Genomic DNA, 1,879 nt, shown 5'->3' on the forward strand with positions numbered 1-1,879 from the left:
TCGTCGACTAAGTGGGACAGTGTTGTAACTTCAGCATGGTCTTTGGTTTGTTTTGATTTTGAGATAAAAATTCGATAAAAATCATTGAAAAATGAGAAAATTTTCATTGGAAAAGTGTGAAAAATAAGGGAAAAGCAATGGATGCTGTGAGCTACAAGAAATTCCACGAGAGCTTCATGCAGAATAACAATGGATCGTCAATTCTGGAAGTTGCTGGAGTTGTCGTGGCTCCGTATTTTGCCATTTTTCACTGCTTAAATCTCGTCTTGGTGGCCAATATTGTGAGCACACCACTGAAATTCCTTCTGGAGTTCACAACCATTGTCCTCCTGATTATTGCGAACGTCACAGTGGCTAATGAGTACCTTCCGGTGGTTGTTGTGACCCTCATTGTTGCTTCGGTGGCAGCAGCAGCCGGTCAACTGCGCTTTGTCCTCCACGAAGCACCCTTCATCCAAATTCCCACAACGAAGCCTGAATTCATCACCATTACCCGAGCTCTAGTCAATTTAATCAGTGCTGTGTGCATCCTGGCTGTGGATTTTCAGTGCTTTCCCAGGAGATTTGCTAAAACAGAAACCTACGGGGTCTCCCTGATGGACGTCGGTGTGGGGCTGTATGTCTTTGCAAATGGGATTGTTTCCCGTGAAGGAAGGCAAAGTGAAGAGCAGTTTACATGGAAAAAGTTCCGGAAGCTCGCAATCTCCATATCTCCAATGATTGTCCTGGGAATGGGAAGAAGTTTGAGCGTGGCAGCCGTTGATTATCATGAGCATGTCTCTGAATATGGTGTTCATTGGAATTTCTTCATATCCCTGGCTCTAACTGTATTCCTGGGAGCGTTAATTGTTGCCCCAATAAGGGAGAAGGATCACCTGAAGTTTGTGGCCATTGTCATTGTCACCATTCATGAGATGTGCTTTCAGCTGGGCCTGGCACCGTATGTTCTCTCAGACAGTCGTGAGAACATTCTCGAGGCAAATAAGGAAGGTCTTTTCTCCCTTCCTGGCTACATTGCCATCTACATCGCTTCCATGTACATCCAGAATTGTCTCAAGTGGTCAGAGCCTGTGATCAAGTGTCGGGAATTCCTTCTGCAAACAGCCAAAATGGGTCTCATCTCCCTCTGCCTGTGGAAGATGGTCTACATTGCGGAGGAAATGTTTGGAATTTCCCGCCGTCTGGCCAACATGGGCTATGTCATTTGGATTCTAGCCATTGGAACGTCCATGATGTCCCTCCTGATGCTCCTGGAGCTTGGCTACTACTTCCTCAAATTCGACAAAACCAAATCAGACGAATGTGTGCACGAGTACGCGCCAATTATCATAAAAGCCATCAACTACAACGGGCTGATCTTCTTTCTCACGGCTAATCTCCTCACGGGGATGATCAATTTGACGGTGCAGACAATGCTGCTGGATACCATCCCCAGTGTGGCTATTGTGGTAGCCTACATGCTAATCTTATGTACATTGCAGACAATTTTGTACGTTTATAGAGTTCAATTAAAGTTCTGGTAGAGAAATTAAATTAATTACATGATATTTATACCAAAAATGAAGCATTCCTGGAGTTGAAAATAAACTGAAATAAAGAAAATGTTGTATCCTTGAATACTCTCCTCGTTTTCCTGTCTTTGCAAATTGCCCAGGATCGATCTTGACCAGGAAGGAAGCTCCCGAAATTCCCAAAAAAGTAGAATTTTCAAATTGTAACGATTTTTTCAGGATACTCCACAGCGCAGAAGCACAGGACATCCTCCTGGTGGGTGGTGTCAGGAATTTTCCGGTGGTATGAGTGAAAAATTTTCTCTGTGTTCACATCATCCTTTATTTGTGGGGAAAATGCAGTAAATCCCTGGCCAAGAGTGGACAAA

General features: G+C 44.1%; 3 protein-coding genes across 3 annotated transcripts in view; all 3 read left to right on the plus strand.

Annotated features, from left to right (window-relative positions):
* LOC129787458 (fork head domain-containing protein FD4-like) overlaps positions 1 to 1,879 on the plus strand; it is a 416,355-nt gene that overhangs the window by 212,266 nt on the left and 202,210 nt on the right. The gene's annotated exons all lie outside the window — the stretch shown is intronic.
* LOC129787473 (HIG1 domain family member 1A, mitochondrial-like) overlaps positions 1 to 1,879 on the plus strand; it is a 170,434-nt gene that overhangs the window by 18,493 nt on the left and 150,062 nt on the right. The gene's annotated exons all lie outside the window — the stretch shown is intronic.
* Positions 6 to 1,619, plus strand: LOC129787433 (uncharacterized). The gene has a single exon (XM_055823007.1). It carries the CDS (start codon positions 138 to 140, stop codon positions 1,521 to 1,523), a length of 1,386 nt encoding a protein of 461 aa, XP_055678982.1. The 5' UTR covers positions 6 to 137; the 3' UTR covers positions 1,524 to 1,619.

This window comes from Lutzomyia longipalpis, chromosome 1, assembly GCF_024334085.1.
Source record: "Lutzomyia longipalpis isolate SR_M1_2022 chromosome 1, ASM2433408v1".
Classification (NCBI taxonomy): Eukaryota; Metazoa; Arthropoda; class Insecta; order Diptera; family Psychodidae; genus Lutzomyia; species Lutzomyia longipalpis.

Bases quoted from the DNA above. Each gene is read 5' to 3' on its own strand.
- LOC129787433 (XM_055823007.1), top strand. From the start codon at position 138: ATGGATGCTGTGAGCTACAAGAAATTCCACGAGAGCTTCATGCAGAAT.